General features: G+C 58.9%; 1 protein-coding gene across 1 annotated transcript in view; it reads left to right on the forward strand.

Annotated features, from left to right (window-relative positions):
• Positions 1-17,369, forward strand: part of CSMD3 (CUB and Sushi multiple domains 3) — a 751,931-nt gene that overhangs the window by 401,556 nt on the left and 333,006 nt on the right. Inside the window, exon 10 of the mRNA XM_048507427.1 lies at positions 1,666-1,787. Within this exon, the coding sequence (XP_048363384.1) occupies positions 1,666-1,787 (122 nt within the window). The remainder of the gene's footprint in view (positions 1-1,665; positions 1,788-17,369) is intronic.

A 17,369-nucleotide genomic window follows, 5' to 3' on the forward strand; every position in this document is an offset into this window, starting at 1 on the left:
CTTAATAAAGTTATTAATGCAAAACCAGTAAAACTGCAGAGTCATTAGCAAACTAAACATAATGATGCTACTGGCAGAGGAACTGAGCTCTTCAAGCATAGGAAGACAATTTTATTTCCAGTCAGCTAACAAAGATGACTTTTCTCAAGAATTGAAGCCTGGATGGGTCGGGTGTCCTTGCAGTATTCCAAATGTGAATGCACCATATTAGACTAGTTTTGGAAAGTGGCCTGCACTGTAATATTTCAAACAGCACAGGATATGCAAGCTAATGGGGTAAAATCTGAAAAAGGATTTATCTTTGTAATGAGGCTGCTTAAATGGATAATGGGGGAAACTGCAGAAAGCTTTGAAGACCGTGGGAGATGACTATTTCACATCTCGAATCTTTTCCGTTTTTAATTTTTGCTAACAAAGTGCTGGTGTGCATTTTCTTGGAATTAGCACAAAGTATTGTGTATGTGGTTATAATAATGTTCAATCATGTTCAATCTGTAGGCTTTCATTGACACAGAGGCTCATTCCGCACATACAGAATAATGCACTTTCAAACTGCTTTCAGTGCTCTTTGAAGCTGTGCGGAATGGCAAAATCTACTTGCAAACAGTTGTGAAAGTGGTTTGAAAACGCATTATTTTGCGTGTGCGGAAGGGGCCAGAATTAACTAAAGGAGATGTCAAGTTCATAATTCTGAATGCCCCATACACTGAGTAGTACCAGTGTGTGTTTGTGTCTCTGTGTGTGTTTGTGTGTGTGGTGTGTGTGTGTGTGTGGGGGGGGAGGCAGAGGTACAAGATCCATGGACTCCAATTTAGCTTGAGGGTCTGTGAAGCTAGAATCATCCTATGTTAGAAGATTTTTTTTTTCTTTTTAGTGGAGTTCCTTGTTTTAATGAACAATTATTATTCTGTACACTGTCATAGAAACCAAGTAATTATTTTGGATCAGACTCATAATGGGGGGGGGGGGGCAGCGGGGGAGAGATGAGATTTTTCTCTAGGGGGCCATGGTGAGGATTGCTACTGAGAGCTCTTTTTCAATAGCATGGTGTTCCTCTGTATCTTGAAGCAATCATGTGGAAACAGCCCAATCTGCAGTGCCTCTTTTTCAAGGTAGGATGATGCTATGTTAAGGTGAAGATACATTTAGGGAAGAGTGAAATTGACAGTGGAAGTTGCTTTTGCAGGAGGAAATTGACAATGGACTGCCACAGTAACAATGGTTGTTTATTGCAGCAGTGGCATAGAAAGGGCTCTCCTAAGACATGAAGATTCAAGGCTAAAAAGCCAACACATTGTATGTGAGGCTTGAGGCACTAACAGTTTATCCTAACTTACATAATTTTAGCGCACATACTTAAGATCAGGAACAGAGGATTGGAGTTATCCTTAAAGGAGTTCATTCAATGTGGAAAGGATGAATAGTAGTATCCATTCATTACCGGAAAGATGAGTCAGGCCAAGACATGTTGATGACATAATTCATATATCTCAAGACTTTGGCTCTAATTGTGGTGATCATTCCAAAATCTATGAGACCCCCCAATAAATCTCTCACTGGAACCTCCCCCCCCCACCAATCTTGGGGCTTCCAGTGGACATGAAGGTTTGAATCAAAGTTTTATATGTAAATATTCTGCTATGATTTTTATTTCTTCTTTTACAGTAAAGACTTGTGGATCTAATCTTCAGGGACCTGGTGGAACTTTTACATCCCCAAACTTCCCATTTCAGTATGACAGTAATGCTCAGTGTGTTTGGGTCATCACAGCTATCAATCCAAATAAGGTAAATTCAAATCTGAGAGTATTTTATGGAATAACAGAAATTGCACTATAGATGGACTGACTGCTTTAATATAGGTATGCCTTGTATATATTTGAACCTCAGTGTTGAGTTAATTGTTAATTCTCTGCATAATTCACTGCATATAGTTAGTTTCAAAGAGGTCAAGTTACACCTAAAGATTTCCCTGTGAAATGTAAAACCCATGTTTTTATGGATGATAGAGTTGCCACTTCAATGCCTTTTGTTACGCCATGTTACATCAGGCAGCTCTGAATATACAGAAAAGATATAGTCTTTTCTTCCATTTCTCCTCTCTCAACCTCTGCCTTTTCTGGGGATTTTTTTAAATTTCCCATTAATAATGATGTGAAATCAAATACATCTTTTCTGCATTGTAACAGACTGAAATTGAAACAATGAAAACCAGCTTTTTTGTTTTTTGTTCAGCTGTTTTGAACATTTGTCTGTCGGAAATCATAATTTCTGTAGGAAATCATAATATATACATGCCACTGGGAAGCTTTTTTGGGAACAGCAAGGAAGCGCCGTATCAGAACCACAACCCACCGCCTCCAGTGTGCATGGGGCTGTAAGCTAGTTTTCCTTGGCATGTTCCAGAGGTGACCCATATGGCTCAAGGTAGGAATAGATTTAGCTTGGTATATAAGGTTAACACAAAGGCATCTTAAAATCCCAAAAGGCCTCACCCTGTGATCTTAGTACCCAGTCTTAAGCCATGTAGGTAGGGCTTTAAATGTCAAACCAAGGCTGCTGAGAGATTCTACAGAACTAGCAAGGTCACATTTCCCATCTACTTCTCTTGGTCTTCAACCAAGGTGACCAAAGTAGTTTCTGTGTTGTCGAAGGCTTTCACGGCTAGACTCAACTGCTTGTTGTGGGTTTTCTTGGGCTGTGGGGCTGTGATCTGGTAGATCTTGTTCCTAATGTTTCATCTGCATCTGTGGCTGACATCTTCAGAGGTGTATCACAGAGAGAAGTGTGTCACTGGACACAGTGTGTAACAGACTTCTCTCTGTGATACACCTCTGAAGATGCCAGCCACAGATGCAGGTGAAACGTTAGGAACAAGATCTACCAGTCCACGGCCCCACAGCCCGGAAAGCCCACAACAACCAAAGCAGTTTCCATTTCAAATCTCAGCCTGAAGCCAAACTAAAATGGGTCCCAAAAATCAGTCTCTTCCAATGACTCCTAGAGCTGAAAGTCACCAACCCCCTCTAGCACTTTTCCCATGAACAGAAGATTAAAAACTGGCCAGGAAATTCCTAACACAGTAGGACTTAGGGATGTCCCCCCACAAAAAAAAAACCCCAAGTCTAATCACTGCCTCTTTGAGCACAGATGGTACAACTGTTGTCAAGAAAGCATTTACTACTTCCACTACCCATTCAACCACTCCCACTCTGGAAGCTTTTATCAGCCAGAAAAGGCAAGGGTTGAGGTCACAGGTGGTAAGTCTTACCTTTCCAGCTATCTTGCCCTCATCCTCAGGATCAACAAGATGAGAAGCGTCCATATAATTTGGGCAAGCAGAAACCAAAGGTGAATCATTTGGACATAAATCTATGCCAGCATCTAACCCCGAGCAAATCTGAACGATTTTGTCTGCAAAGTGGCTAATTGATCACAGTGGACTGTCGTGTGATCAGAATTCAAATCCTTCAGGCTATGATGTAAAAGGTGTTGGGCTTTCTTTTCATTCTAGCATACAATACTTGGAGAATTTTCAAAGGTGAAGCATTCTATCTTCGTCCGTTAAGTCAGTTGACCAAAATCTTTCTCTCTGTGTGCATGTATGTCTGTGAGTTCAGACATTCTTTATTTTTCTGCTGGAACTGTAATTTGTAAATATGCAAAAGAGTTACTTTGTTTAACATAACACAGTAAGTAAACTAAATTTCAGCAGTTCATCTGAGGGAAAGGGTGACTTTTTTTTACCAGAAACCAGCTGATCTTAACCCATGCAGCAACTTAGTCTTTGAACTTCCCAGCCTACTCTGTTTGGGATCCTATGAAAGAAAGAAAAAGTTGTGGAAAAGTGCTTTGAGAAGTAGCTTGAAAGGTTCTGATTACTGATCTGAGAGCTATGTAAAGGAAGGCCTGGTTTCACTGTATGTGTTATGGGTCTGTGGCTGGTACCTTCACTCTCCCAATTATTTGTGGCAGGCTTAGGCAGCCTCCTAGTTATACTGGACAGATATACTGGGCCTTTTCTGTGACTGAGCTGTTATGATGGTAGTGTATGAGGTGTTTTATGCTCGGCTGTCCAGCCTTAAGAATTCTGGAAAGTTGAAGGGAGCCTTGTTTTATTTCCCCCTTATGGAAAGTGCCCCTTATTAAGGCACCAGAGAACTGGGACAAGTTTGTCAAACAATAGTAAAACTGGTTGAACAAACTAGATGGGATCAAGAAATATTTCAAATGGATGCAAATCAGGCAAAAAAATAACTATATGCAAATGCCAGTTTTTGGCACAGGCACAGTTCTTTTCAAGCTTTATAAGTTTTTCATTTGCTTAGATCAGGGGTAGGGAACCTGCGGCTCAAGAGCCGCATGCGGCTCTTCTGCCCTTGCACTGTGGCTCCACAAGCCGAGCCGCCGGCCCCATCCTTGCCCGCCCTGCAGGAAGCAGGGCGGGCGGCGGGCACACCAACTGCCCACGGTCGGCTGGGCCGCGCCGTGGGAAGGCACCGCCCCATTGGAGCCCAGGTAGTGCTTTCCCAACGGCCGGTGAGGCTGAGCCACTGGCTTCATCCTTGCCCGCCCTGCAGGCAGCAGGGCGGGCACATCCATGCGCTTCTCAGAATGAGCGGAGTAAAAGGTTAAAAAAACCCTATATATATATAGTGTTATCTTTATTTTAAATGTCAAAAATTATTTGCGGCTCCAAGTGTTTTCTTTTCCCGTGGAAAACAGGTCCAAATGGCTCTTTGAGTGTTAAAGGTTCCCTACCCCTGGCTTAGATGTTATGAGAGGTTACTTTAAGATGGCTCAATTTGATGTTATTGGCTAATGGATTCATGAACACCTTTGGTTCTAACAGGCTGTTATCCTTTCAAACAGTACACATACAGCCTTGACACTGTTAGGCCATTTCCGCACGGCACAATTATACTGGGTTATAATTGGTACACCCAGGAGATATGTTCCCTTCCCTTTTTATTTATGGTCACCTGTGGAAAGTCTCACTACTATTCTACCTTTAGCTTTGACTATTAAATAAAACTCCCAGTTCTTCTGTCTGCGTATTGTCAGAACTAAGTACATTAAAACAGGCAAAGCATTATATCCCCCAGCACAGATATGTCAGGCCCACAACCCCTCCTTCTCTCCTTTGAAGTGGAAAGGTACTACTGTTTCACACTCACACACTCATATACACACACATTCTTCAGATAGTGAGAACTGGGATGAAACACTCCAGTTTCTACCACCACCACCACCCTGCAGCTGCAGAGATCAGGGCAGACTGGTACAGGAAACAATCCCAGGCCTGCTTAAGCACTAAGCATGCAGTAGACAGAAATATGGCAGGACCCAGACTTAAAGACAAGAGGGTCATGACAGATATGCATACTTAGGCCTTAGCAATATGACCTCCTTTTACAATACAGTATCTCTACTTAGGACTGTCAGTGTTTCAACCCTAAGGAGGGAAAGTCATATGCCATTTTGAAACAAACTCTATATTGTGTAAGTGACTAATGTATGATTGGTGATGTGCATAAGTATTTACATATGCATGTGCTCATTTGCAAAGCATTCTGAATCGGTTTTCCAGAAAACCCAAGTCTCCAAAGTACAGTTGGGCTAGAAAGGTAATGACAAGTGGGAAAATTTCCATTCTTGTAGCACCTTCTATGCATTAAGTTCTACCAAATATACACAAAAGATTCAAGCCAAGAGTGAAAACAAGGAACCTGAAAAGGAAACAACGGTCCTTTCCGCACAGCTGAAATAAGATGTCTGGAGGAGGCCAAAAAGGGTGTCTTGGGAAGGCACTCTACACAGCCAACTATATATTGCTGGAATTGGCAGGATCAGCTGAGTACAATTACATAGTTTTGGGGCTGAAAAAGCACCCAGGATCAGAGCTGCAGAGCAAATGTCCTGGGGCAACTTTTAGTAAATGGAGGCAGGGAGAATCCCCTTTTCAGCACACTAAATGCTGGGCACAAGCAGAGGGTGAAACTGTCCAGAGAGCAAAACGGTTGGGTGGGAAGAAGCCTCTTTCCCCCTCTGATGCCTCTGCTGTCTGGAAAGCACCCGGAAACCACCTGTTTTAAAGACATATTCTGGATATCTTATTTTAAGTGTGTGGAGTGAAAAGAGGCCGTTGCCTCTTTTTAAGATGTCCCACAAAGGTCTTTTTTGTGCTGTGTGGAATGGACCAATGGCTATTATTGCTGAGATGACAGAACTGCCCAATTTCACTCCTACTTTTTATGTGTCCCACTTTAAAGGCTGGCTATAAAGTAGAGATTGATGTGCTCTCTCTGAACTTTTTCTATTCATTTTGGTACTGATTTCTACAGAGACAGCAGGTTTTTCCCCTTTTCTTAAGATCCAAGAACTAGTTTAGATGTTTTATTTATCGGAGGCTTCACAGTGGTACATCAGGATATGCCAGTCGGCATAACGTTTTTGATGATTATAGCAATGCTGCATTAGACATAGGATGATTTTAAGGTAGATTAAACTGAATTTGGACAAGCATAACAAAGCATTCAAATTTTAAAGTGTTGAGATCTTTGTTACTGAGACAGATTAGCTCTGTAATCCTCAGAAATGGAACCCCACCCCCAATAAAAGGATATAAAATTTATCTTCCTCTGTTCATTGAGATCCAGTAAACTAAAAAGGAGATGCTTTTGGAGAAGAATTCTGGCAACTGGGAAAGAAAAAAAAGATATCATTTTGTGCTACACTGGATTGTGCTCTCTGAAGAAACAGATTCCTAACTTAAGTCTGTATTTTGCAGTGTCAGGTTAGTCTCTAGTGTGTAGTTCAAGTGGGTACCCATGGCGATTTGCAGTAGAACAGCAAGATTTGATCAGCTATATCAAGTTGGGGGCCATCTTAACAGGCTAAGATGACTTTGTAGAAAACATTTTTCACAGCTGTATTAACTTGGTTCTCCATTAACAAATCTGGATCTCTGACAACCCCAAGGCTTTTGACTGAGCCAGAAAGGGTCAGTTGAACTTCATCAGAAGTTGGGAGAACAGTGTCCTTTAGGAACTTCTCTCTCCCAACCAGCATTACCTCTGCCTTTTCATGGTTAAGTTTCAATTTGTTCACTCTTAGCCAGTTAACAACCACAGCCAGGCAGCAATTCAGGACTTTTACCACATCACCAGGAGATTTGGATAAAGATATATACAGCTGACTATCATCAGCATATGGATAACATCTAACCTCAAAGCTAGAACAGAGAGACTTGGCCCTTGTTGTCAACTAAAGATAGCACAGCTGTCTCTGTCCCATAATCTGGCCTGATGCCAGACTGTAGAGTAGATGAGTTATTCAAGAAGACTTGGAGTTGCTTTGCTACCGCTCTCTTGGTCACTTTGCCCAGAGAGAGTAGATTACAGATTGCATGATAATTGGCCTCATCATTTTTTTTCTGTAGGGATGGTTTTTTAAACTAGTAGTTAAATGACTGCCAGTTGAAGTGAGTAAGGGAAGATGCCCGGACAGTTAATGACTGATAATTCACAAATGTTTGATGAAGTCCATACAAGGTTTTATCAGCTAGGATCGGCAAGGATCCAGGCAGAGGTGGGATCCAACCAGTTCTCACCACTTCTCTAGAAGTGGTTACTAATTTTTTATGAGTGCAGAGAAGGGGTTACTAAAGCAACCTCCCTGCCCAATAGGGACTGGAGGTGCATGTGTGCGGCGGCGCCACTGTTTGAATCCCACCACCGTTGGAACCTGTTATTAACATTTTTGGATCCCATCACTGGATCCAGGGCCTAAGTGGTGGCCTTCACAGAAAACCTCCAACAAACAGTCCTCTTTGGCCCAGTGGCCTAGATTTTGTGTTATTTTGTTGGACTTAATAAAAGATATGATGTGCCTTTTGGGTTTTGCTCAGAAGGGTTGGTGGATGAAAAATTCAAAATCACCTCAAAGTTGTGCATATCCCTAACTACAATGCACAGAAACAGAATGAGTCTGTGTGCTACTGAGAGGGCGTTCAGAGTAAAAGAGAAACCTAATTCCAGTTTCTATCTACTTTCCAACTTAAAAAAAAGAAAATAGCATTACTGATTTCACTCTATCTTTTCTCAGACCTGAGAAATATCATGGTAACCATTTCCCAGCAATCTTTTGAAATCATTGTGCCCTCACCTGGACCAGGCTAGTTGTATCTCATCAGATACCAGAAGTTGAGCAGGTCCAGTGCTGGTTGGTATTTGGATGGAAAACCAACAAGGAAGTCCAGGGTTTTTACAAAGAGGTGGGCAATAGAAAACTATTGCAGAAGATCTCAAGTCTTGAAAACCTTACCTGATCACCATATGTTGCCTGCAACTTGACAGTGCTTTACATGCACACAGTGCTATTGTTCCACATTAACACTATTGCAAACTTTACCTCATAATTTTTAAAGTAGTTGAGTGCTGTCCTGACACTGTGCACCACATGACAACAGTCACATTTTCAAGGACAGTGACCATTTGGGCATGAGCAAACAGTTGTTCTTCTATTTATGTGGATTACGTGATCGTGGGATGATTTTGATTCTGTCATCCTTGCAATTCTGACCTCCAAATTTCCATTTTAATGCTGTTTCTCTATTGTGCAAATCAATTAATACTGTCATTCCATTTTCTAGTTCCTTGTGCTAATGTTTCCATCAAATGCTCACATATGAATGTTCACATGTTCACATATCTAACAATAGTCACATGTTCATATATCTAGCAAGAAAATAATAAGGTGACTGAAGTGATAACTTAGGAACATACTAACTCTGGACTTGCTCTGGCTAAGGCTGCTGCTTATCAATGTTTTAATATCTAGCTTCAGGTAATGGTTTTAATGTATTTTGAACAGAGGCCCTTGAAAAACAAACTTCCTGTGTTCAAAATACATCATTTCCCAAACAATCTGAGCCTGTCTTGGGAATGATTAGTAAGATGCCTCCTATTTCTACCAATTTTTGTCCCAGGTCACAAACTGTTCTGTATGAAGGAGGGATATTATGTAGAGGATTTCCCATTAAACCAACAAAGGAAAACTTTTCCTTCTGTTTATGTGGGGATATAATCAGTGGTGGGACTCAAATAACTTAACAACCGGTTCCAGTGGTGGGATTCAAATAATTTAACTGGTTTGGGTGCTGTGTGGTTTCCGGGCTGTATGGCCATGTTCTAGCAGCATTCTCTCCTGACCCCCCCCCCACCCCCCCCCCCACACCCCCCCCCCCCCCCGCCCCCCCCCCCCCCCCCCCCCCCCCCCCCCCACCCCCCGCCCCCCCCCCCCCCCCTCCCCCCCCGCCCCCCCCCGCCCCCGCCCCCCCGCCCCCACCCCCGCCCCGCCCCACCCTCCCCGCCTCCCCCCCGCCCCCCATCCCCCCCCACTCCCCCCCCCCCCCCCTCCCCACCCCACCCCACCCCCCCCTCCCCCACCCACCCCCGCCCCCCCCGCCCCCCCCCCCCACCCCCCCCCCCCCCCACCCCCCCCCCCCCCCACCCCCCCCCCCCCCCCCCCCCCCCCCCCCCCACCCCCCCCCCCCCCCACCCCCCCCCCCCCCCACCCCCCCCCCCCCCCACCCCCCCCCCCCCCCACCCCCCCCCCCCCCCACCCCCCCCCCCCCCCACCCCCCCCCCCCCCCACCCCCCCCCCCCCCCACCCCCCCCCCCCCCCACCCCCCCCCCCCCCCACCCCCCCCCCCCCCCACCCCCCCCCCCCCCCACCCCCCCCCCCCCCCACCCCCCCCCCCCCCCACCCCCCCCCCCCCCCACCCCCCCCCCCCCCCACCCCCCCCCCCCCCCACCCCCCCCCCCCCCCACCCCCCCCCCCCCCCACCCCCCCCCCCCCCCACCCCCCCCCCCCCCCACCCCCCCCCCCCCCCACCCCCCCCCCCCCCCACCCCCCCCCCCCCCCACCCCCCCCCCCCCCCACCCCCCCCCCCCCCCACCCCCCCCCCCCCCCACCCCCCCCCCCCCCCACCCCCCCCCCCCCCCACCCCCCCCCCCCCCCACCCCCCCCCCCCCCCACCCCCCCCCCCCCCCACCCCCCCCCCCCCCCACCCCCCCCCCCCCCCACCCCCCCCCCCCCCCACCCCCCCCCCCCCCCACCCCCCCCCCCCCCCACCCCCCCCCCCCCCCACCCCCCCCCCCCCCCACCCCCCCCCCCCCCCACCCCCCCCCCCCCCCACCCCCCCCCCCCCCCACCCCCCCCCCCCCCCACCCCCCCCCCCCCCCACCCCCCCCCCCCCCCACCCCCCCCCCCCCCCACCCCCCCCCCCCCCCACCCCCCCCCCCCCCCACCCCCCCCCCCCCCCACCCCCCCCCCCCCCCACCCCCCCCCCCCCCCACCCCCCCCCCCCCCCACCCCCCCCCCCCCCCACCCCCCCCCCCCCCCACCCCCCCCCCCCCCCACCCCCCCCCCCCCCCACCCCCCCCCCCCCCCACCCCCCCCCCCCCCCACCCCCCCCCCCCCCCACCCCCCCCCCCCCCCACCCCCCCCCCCCCCCACCCCCCCCCCCCCCCACCCCCCCCCCCCCCCACCCCCCCCCCCCCCCACCCCCCCCCCCCCCCACCCCCCCCCCCCCCCACCCCCCCCCCCCCCCACCCCCCCCCCCCCCCACCCCCCCCCCCCCCCACCCCCCCCCCCCCCCACCCCCCCCCCCCCCCACCCCCCCCCCCCCCCACCCCCCCCCCCCCCCACCCCCCCCCCCCCCCACCCCCCCCCCCCCCCACCCCCCCCCCCCCCCACCCCCCCCCCCCCCCACCCCCCCCCCCCCCCACCCCCCCCCCCCCCCACCCCCCCCCCCCCCCACCCCCCCCCCCCCCCACCCCCCCCCCCCCCCACCCCCCCCCCCCCCCACCCCCCCCCCCCCCCACCCCCCCCCCCCCCCACCCCCCCCCCCCCCCACCCCCCCCCCCCCCCACCCCCCCCCCCCCCCACCCCCCCCCCCCCCCACCCCCCCCCCCCCCCACCCCCCCCCCCCCCCACCCCCCCCCCCCCCCACCCCCCCCCCCCCCCACCCCCCCCCCCCCCCACCCCCCCCCCCCCCCACCCCCCCCCCCCCCCACCCCCCCCCCCCCCCACCCCCCCCCCCCCCCACCCCCCCCCCCCCCCACCCCCCCCCCCCCCCACCCCCCCCCCCCCCCACCCCCCCCCCCCCCCACCCCCCCCCCCCCCCACCCCCCCCCCCCCCCACCCCCCCCCCCCCCCACCCCCCCCCCCCCCCACCCCCCCCCCCCCCCACCCCCCCCCCCCCCCACCCCCCCCCCCCCCCACCCCCCCCCCCCCCCACCCCCCCCCCCCCCCACCCCCCCCCCCCCCCACCCCCCCCCCCCCCCACCCCCCCCCCCCCCCACCCCCCCCCCCCCCCACCCCCCCCCCCCCCCACCCCCCCCCCCCCCCACCCCCCCCCCCCCCCACCCCCCCCCCCCCCCACCCCCCCCCCCCCCCACCCCCCCCCCCCCCCACCCCCCCCCCCCCCCACCCCCCCCCCCCCCCACCCCCCCCCCCCCCCACCCCCCCCCCCCCCCACCCCCCCCCCCCCCCACCCCCCCCCCCCCCCACCCCCCCCCCCCCCCACCCCCCCCCCCCCCCACCCCCCCCCCCCCCCACCCCCCCCCCCCCCCACCCCCCCCCCCCCCCACCCCCCCCCCCCCCCACCCCCCCCCCCCCCCACCCCCCCCCCCCCCCACCCCCCCCCCCCCCCACCCCCCCCCCCCCCCACCCCCCCCCCCCCCCACCCCCCCCCCCCCCCACCCCCCCCCCCCCCCACCCCCCCCCCCCCCCACCCCCCCCCCCCCCCACCCCCCCCCCCCCCCACCCCCCCCCCCCCCCACCCCCCCCCCCCCCCACCCCCCCCCCCCCCCACCCCCCCCCCCCCCCACCCCCCCCCCCCCCCACCCCCCCCCCCCCCCACCCCCCCCCCCCCCCACCCCCCCCCCCCCCCACCCCCCCCCCCCCCCACCCCCCCCCCCCCCCACCCCCCCCCCCCCCCACCCCCCCCCCCCCCCACCCCCCCCCCCCCCCACCCCCCCCCCCCCCCACCCCCCCCCCCCCCCACCCCCCCCCCCCCCCACCCCCCCCCCCCCCCACCCCCCCCCCCCCCCACCCCCCCCCCCCCCCACCCCCCCCCCCCCCCACCCCCCCCCCCCCCCACCCCCCCCCCCCCCCACCCCCCCCCCCCCCCACCCCCCCCCCCCCCCACCCCCCCCCCCCCCCACCCCCCCCCCCCCCCACCCCCCCCCCCCCCCACCCCCCCCCCCCCCCACCCCCCCCCCCCCCCACCCCCCCCCCCCCCCACCCCCCCCCCCCCCCACCCCCCCCCCCCCCCACCCCCCCCCCCCCCCACCCCCCCCCCCCCCCACCCCCCCCCCCCCCCACCCCCCCCCCCCCCCACCCCCCCCCCCCCCCACCCCCCCCCCCCCCCACCCCCCCCCCCCCCCACCCCCCCCCCCCCCCACCCCCCCCCCCCCCCACCCCCCCCCCCCCCCACCCCCCCCCCCCCCCACCCCCCCCCCCCCCCACCCCCCCCCCCCCCCACCCCCCCCCCCCCCCACCCCCCCCCCCCCCCACCCCCCCCCCCCCCCACCCCCCCCCCCCCCCACCCCCCCCCCCCCCCACCCCCCCCCCCCCCCACCCCCCCCCCCCCCCACCCCCCCCCCCCCCCACCCCCCCCCCCCCCCACCCCCCCCCCCCCCCACCCCCCCCCCCCCCCACCCCCCCCCCCCCCCACCCCCCCCCCCCCCCACCCCCCCCCCCCCCCACCCCCCCCCCCCCCCACCCCCCCCCCCCCCCACCCCCCCCCCCCCCCACCCCCCCCCCCCCCCACCCCCCCCCCCCCCCACCCCCCCCCCCCCCCACCCCCCCCCCCCCCCACCCCCCCCCCCCCCCACCCCCCCCCCCCCCCACCCCCCCCCCCCCCCACCCCCCCCCCCCCCCACCCCCCCCCCCCCCCACCCCCCCCCCCCCCCACCCCCCCCCCCCCCCACCCCCCCCCCCCCCCACCCCCCCCCCCCCCCACCCCCCCCCCCCCCCACCCCCCCCCCCCCCCACCCCCCCCCCCCCCCACCCCCCCCCCCCCCCACCCCCCCCCCCCCCCACCCCCCCCCCCCCCCACCCCCCCCCCCCCCCACCCCCCCCCCCCCCCACCCCCCCCCCCCCCCACCCCCCCCCCCCCCCACCCCCCCCCCCCCCCACCCCCCCCCCCCCCCACCCCCCCCCCCCCCCACCCCCCCCCCCCCCCACCCCCCCCCCCCCCCACCCCCCCCCCCCCCCACCCCCCCCCCCCCCCACCCCCCCCCCCCCCCACCCCCCCCCCCCCCCACCCCCCCCCCCCCCCACCCCCCCCCCCCCCCACCCCCCCCCCCCCCCACCCCCCCCCCCCCCCACCCCCCCCCCCCCCCACCCCCCCCCCCCCCCACCCCCCCCCCCCCCCACCCCCCCCCCCCCCCACCCCCCCCCCCCCCCACCCCCCCCCCCCCCCACCCCCCCCCCCCCCCACCCCCCCCCCCCCCCACCCCCCCCCCCCCCCACCCCCCCCCCCCCCCACCCCCCCCCCCCCCCACCCCCCCCCCCCCCCACCCCCCCCCCCCCCCACCCCCCCCCCCCCCCACCCCCCCCCCCCCCCACCCCCCCCCCCCCCCACCCCCCCCCCCCCCCACCCCCCCCCCCCCCCACCCCCCCCCCCCCCCACCCCCCCCCCCCCCCACCCCCCCCCCCCCCCACCCCCCCCCCCCCCCACCCCCCCCCCCCCCCACCCCCCCCCCCCCCCACCCCCCCCCCCCCCCACCCCCCCCCCCCCCCACCCCCCCCCCCCCCCACCCCCCCCCCCCCCCACCCCCCCCCCCCCCCACCCCCCCCCCCCCCCACCCCCCCCCCCCCCCACCCCCCCCCCCCCCCACCCCCCCCCCCCCCCACCCCCCCCCCCCCCCACCCCCCCCCCCCCCCACCCCCCCCCCCCCCCACCCCCCCCCCCCCCCACCCCCCCCCCCCCCCACCCCCCCCCCCCCCCACCCCCCCCCCCCCCCACCCCCCCCCCCCCCCACCCCCCCCCCCCCCCACCCCCCCCCCCCCCCACCCCCCCCCCCCCCCACCCCCCCCCCCCCCCACCCCCCCCCCCCCCCACCCCCCCCCCCCCCCACCCCCCCCCCCCCCCACCCCCCCCCCCCCCCCCCCCCCCCCCCCCCCACCCCCCCCCCCCCACCCAACGTTCTACTACGGTGCTGCTGGGTCAGCAATTGCATTACTACATCTCCTCCTTTTTTTACATTTTGTAGTGCGTTAAATAGGGGCCGAAATGCTAAGGGGCGATTTAAAGGGATCGCTTTGTCTCCTCATTGCCTCTGGTCAAGCGCTGACCGAAAGCTGCTTGTGTAACATTAGAACTTGGTTGCGGGGTAAGGGAAATTCGAGGGGCTTCTTACACCGTGTTACAGGCAATATTAGACACACATTGAACGAAACAAGATCCGATAACGAGGCACACAATTAAACCAATGCAGAGCTGTACAATAGCACTCAACCATCCTCCCGGCAGCCAGCTCCAGAGGGCTGACTCACGCAATGGGAGCAAAACATCATACTTCGCTAGGATTAGATACAACTTGCAGCTCCACGTGCTTTCCATATGAATCAACTGGGACTTATCAGAAAGATTAAAACAACACATATTATGTACATTCTCACAACCTTAGTGTTGTAATAACAAGCAGTAATCAATAGCGGCGCACGCATTGCTCACAGGGTCGGCTTTGACAAACGTTCCTGCTGCTCGGAGGCCAGGGCATCCAGAAGCGGTCAGAGGTAGAGTTGATGGACTTCGCAAGGGCACAGGCCAGCCGGCCAATAGTCTTAGCATTGTAAGAAGCGAGTCCGGGGACTCCCACTAGGGAGTTCGCGAGGGAGACGAACTCCGCTTCGGAGAGGGCGCACACGCGTCGTCTCCGTTGCAGGAGGGGTCGAAAGGCAGAAGCGGATGCATGGCGGCGCGGCGTTCGAGCTCCCGGGGTGGAGCCTGGGAGTAGAAACGATGGTGAGGCTTAACTGAGGCAACAATGAGTTCCGGCAGGGAGTCAAGGCGGGAATGTAATTAAACGCTCTCTCCCCTGAGGTCCAGAACCAACCGTTCTGGGGAGCAGGATGTTTCCGAAAACGGGGGGAATGTCCTCCCATGTGTGTGCAGTTCCAATTGGCCGTTTGCTTTCAACGAATGGGCCCGAATCGCTTCCCCGTTTATTGCGCCGGTAATGTCGCGGGCGCAGGTGTTACATCTGTGGTTAGCGACAGTCTTGGTGACAAGGGTGAGAGCGCCAGCCGGGAGGGTTTGGATAACGGGTCCCCTGTCGGCATTTCATAGAGTACCCTGATGGATGAGGCATTCATGAAGGGGCTTAGCCCAGACTCCGCTTAAAGGAAGTCTCCGGGCGCTTTGCAGACGAAGGGAGCAGGCAGGAGCTTAGCAGGCTTCCGACTCCTAGGTACTGGCCCAGGCAAGAAAGATGAGATCGTTGGCAGCGGCAGCAAACTGCTCCCAGATGTTGGTCTGGTGAAAGTCTTCAAGTCGGGGGGTGGCCGATGCATACCATCGGCAGGAGGCAGCAAGAGCAGGCAAAAGTTGATGGTGGCCGCGCCCGAGTTGGGCGGTGATGCATCGCGAAAGAGAGCGGCACAAGAGGTTCTCGGTGTCTCGGGGTGGTCTTGCCATGAAGCGCCCAGCAGCTCTAGGAGAGCTTGGCGCTGGTGAAATCGCCTTGATGTCTCCTGCGGTCATTCGGGTCTTTGGGGCGTTGGCGACGGCGTTCCTATTGAGACCGCTCAAGGATCCTTTAGAGAGATGGCAATGTTCCATCTCCGGGATGGGGTTGGTTTCCTCACCCGCGCCATTCCATGGGTTGGCCCTGTCATGGCGAATCGGAGTCCACAGGGACCTGTAGGGAGAGGGACTGAAACACACCCCCTTTCCCCAGGTTATGGGGCATAGAGGTCCCGCCAGAGCTCAGTTTAAACGGATGGCGAGAGAATCCAGGATCGGGTTCTTTTGTTTGAGTTAGGGTTTAATATAAGAAGGCCTGTTTTGCAGCCTGTGAAGGTTGCTTTTAATGCAATCCTCCTGGGGGCCGCCCTACTCCCCTCACTGCTTTAAGATTCGTTTGACAGGAGGGCAGGAGGTAGGCGACCCTGGTGGGAATTGGCCATTTCCAGAGCGTCATCAGGGTGCGTCAAGGCAAGGGTCCGAGCCTCGAGGGGGGAGGGAACAAGGCGGAGTCCTGGGGATTGTGGAGTATGCATGCTTAATCAGCAACACAAAGGGGGCTTCGGAGCCAGCCTTTTGGGGGGAGTGGGTATCCGGGGAAGATGAAGCAATCAGAGCGATTAGAGGCAGATTCCTCGCATACACGAAAGGAAAAGGAGGGGGGGGGGTTCTTTGCAAGGAGTTGCACTTGCATGTGACCTTGGTGGCTAATGCAGGCAGCTGGATGATTGCTAAAATTACCCTTTTTGATCGAATTATCTTGGGGAGTTGCCGCCCGCCGAGGACCGCTCCTTTAGCAGTTTCGGCCATACCTGGCCTTCAACTAACTGATGGTACTGATAAAGTTGCCAGGCGCTGGCGCAGCCATAACCTAAAACGGGTTTGGGTATTAGGGGCATAATGGCGGCAGCCTTGCCCTTTAAACTGGGGCAAACTGTCCTGACAGTGCTGCGGTATCGCAGGACGTGGCCCAGATTTTAATCCAGGTGGAGGGCCAGTCGTAGTTAATTGGCCCTCCCGCCTCTACTGGTCTAAGAAACAGGAAGAGAAGAGGAGGGGAGAGGGAAAGTTCAGTTTCCTTACGGAGATAGAGAGTGAAACTTCTGGAAGTCACAGTTGGGATTCACTGATCTGTGATGGCCTTACCCATCCTGCGACCAAAGTCGTTTTGACCTGACTCGTGAGTGTCCCTTCCCCAGAAGGTTGACATGGATGTCTAAAACGCATGCGGCGGACTATGAGAGCTGCCGCTCGAGCCCTGGGCTGTTGACCGTGAGCGGGCGGATGCTCCGTCTCATGCTGGTTTATCTCCCTCCCACCCCCCCCAGATGTGCTGGCAAGCCTCGGCCTGCCACCGGTCGGGCCACCGGGCTGCTCTTGATGACGGCAATATCGGAAGCGCCGGTGTCCACCAGGCCCTTGAACTTACATCCTTCTATACGAGCTCCAGGTATACATGAGCTCCTGATATGCGTCTCCACCGCATGCGACGGTGGTGTAGGCTGTGCCATGTTGGCTGCCGGGGCTTGTAGCCTTGGTTGGGTCGGGTAGCCGCAAGCTGATGGTGCAAGAGAACCAATTGAGCCGCAGCTGGCTCCGGCAGGTAA

Source organism: Sphaerodactylus townsendi, linkage group LG09 (assembly GCF_021028975.2).
Source record: "Sphaerodactylus townsendi isolate TG3544 linkage group LG09, MPM_Stown_v2.3, whole genome shotgun sequence".
Lineage (NCBI taxonomy): Eukaryota > Metazoa > Chordata > Lepidosauria > Squamata > Sphaerodactylidae > Sphaerodactylus > Sphaerodactylus townsendi.